The sequence below is a fragment of the Arachis ipaensis genome, chromosome B10, assembly GCF_059453495.1.
Source record: "Arachis ipaensis isolate K30076 ecotype BB chromosome B10, ASM5945349v1, whole genome shotgun sequence".
Lineage (NCBI taxonomy): Eukaryota > Viridiplantae > Streptophyta > Magnoliopsida > Fabales > Fabaceae > Arachis > Arachis ipaensis.
Genome location: NC_142435.1, coordinates 63,395,022 through 63,397,142, shown reverse-complemented (window position 1 = coordinate 63,397,142; position 2,121 = coordinate 63,395,022). Strand labels below are relative to the sequence as shown.

The window sequence follows — 2,121 nt, the reverse complement described above, 5'->3', positions numbered from 1 at the left end:
CAAAGAAAAAGAGGAAAGCAAATAAACAAGAGAAAATTTAACAAAGTGCAACTAAGGAAATTAAGAGAAAATAAAGGCATGCAATTAAGAGAGAAAGGCATCAAGTAACGACAAAGATAATGGGAAATAATATGACCTTGAGAGAAGTAGAGAAGATGAGGTGCAAGTAAGAGAAAGGGAAAGAGAGAAGAGAAAGAGAAAGTGGGAGAGAGAAAGTGGGACCGCCGGAGGTGGTGGTCGCCGGTGGTAGTGAGCGGGAGAAGTGGTGAAGAGGGGAAGGGGAGAAAGAAAAGAGGAGGGAGAGGAGAAAGTGGAAAAAGGAGTTGAGAAGGGAAAATTTGAAACAGGGTGCGCTAGGGTATTACCTGCGTCCGAGGATCGACGCGTGCGCGCACGCCACGCATACGTGTTGAGTGGCGAAAAGAAGAGGGGCGCACGAGCGCCGCCCACGCCTACGTGTGGGTGGGGAAACAGATGAGGGGGGCGTATGCGTCACAGCGCGTGCACGCCTGGAGGCAACTGCGTGTTTCGCGCATTGCTTGCGCAATGCTCGCGGAAGTCTCGGGTGACATGTACTAGGGGAATGCATGTAAGGCAACCCACGCGTACGCGTCGTGTGTGCGCACGCGTGGGTGATCAAGAGATAAAACGACGCGTGAGCATCCCATATGCGCACACGTGACTAGGGGTTGCGCGTTGCGCGCAATGCTTGCACAATGCTCGCACAACTCTCGGGAAAAATGTACCAAGGGTGACACGCAGAGCGACCGACGCGTATGCGTCATGTGCGTGCACGCATGGAATAGTTTGTGGCTAGGCGACGCATAGGCGTGCCTCGCGCACATGCGTGGGTAGGTACCTGTGCATTTCTCGCTTTGTTTGCGCATTGCTCGTGCAACTCTCGGGAAAATCTACTCAGAGTTGCGAAAATGCGAGCGACGCGTAGGCGTCATGCACGCGTGCGCGTGCACACCCCCTTTTTTTTCACAGGCATGAGGAAATGCATTTTTATCAAAAATGTAGTAGTTTTCAAGCTAAAATGGTCCAAAAACACCCAAAAGTTCTATACTACACATAAATTGGGGCGTTAGCTTTTGTGCACTGATAATCCAACCTACTTAGAATCCATGCAAATCTTCATGAATAGCACAACTAGCACAATAAAATCTATCTAAACAAGCTTAAAAGCTACGCAATCACCAAATCAAGCAAGAGTGAAAGTGTATATACAAAAGGGCAAAAAGGGGTAGATCTCACCATGGTGGGGTGTCTCCCACCTAGCACTTTTGTTTAATGTCCTTAAGTTGGACGGTCATTAGCTCAATTCTTGTTGCCATGAGGTGCATCTTCCAAAAGGAACACCTCCATCTCCTTGTTGCTTTTTAACTTTTCACCATGATACAAATTTAGCCGATGCCCATTGACCTTGAAATGTCGGAGCTTGAAGGATGGCGCAAATGATAGACGCCGTACAGCTCCGCCTTTTCGACTTTATAAGGTCCTTCCCATCTTGACCTAAACTTTCCGGGCATCAACCTTAATCTTGAATTGTAGAGGAGGACTAGGTCGCCGGCTCTAAATTCTTTTCCTCTTATGTTCTTATCATGCACGGCTTTCATCTTTTCCTTGTAAAGTCTAGAGTTCTCATAAGATTCTAACCGCAAACACTCTAATTCCACTAGTTGTAGCTTCCTCTTTTTTCCGGCCCCTCCCAAACTGGAATTGCACTCCTTGACGGCCCAATATGCTTTGTGCTCTATCTCCACCGGTAAGTGGCAAGCTTTGCCATAGACCAATTGGCATTTTGTACGCCGTTCGGTAGGCCCATAGCGCATCGGTGAGCTTAGCTCTCCAATCCTTTCGATGGGGCTTCACAATTCTTTCCAATATGCGTTTAATCTCCCGATTGGAAATCTCGGCTTAGCTGTTTGTCTGTGGGTGGTAGGCCGTAGCTACTTTATGCATGATGCCATATTTCTTCATTAGCCCTTCCATTCTCTTATTGTAAAAATGTGAGCCTTGGTCGCTCACGATTGCTCGTGGTGACCCAAATCTACAAATTATGTTATTTCTTACAAAGGAAAGGACCACATTAGCATCGTCCGTCCGGGTGGGTATCGC

General features: G+C 47.7%; 1 protein-coding gene across 1 annotated transcript; it reads right to left on the bottom strand.

The window, feature by feature from the left end:
* Positions 1-1,406: 1,406 nt before the first annotated feature.
* LOC107620706 (uncharacterized) lies at positions 1,407-1,835 on the bottom strand. The gene has a single exon (XM_016322833.1). The coding sequence runs from the start codon at positions 1,833-1,835 to the stop codon at positions 1,407-1,409; it is 429 nt and encodes a 142-aa protein (XP_016178319.1).
* Positions 1,836-2,121: the final 286 nt, after the last annotated feature.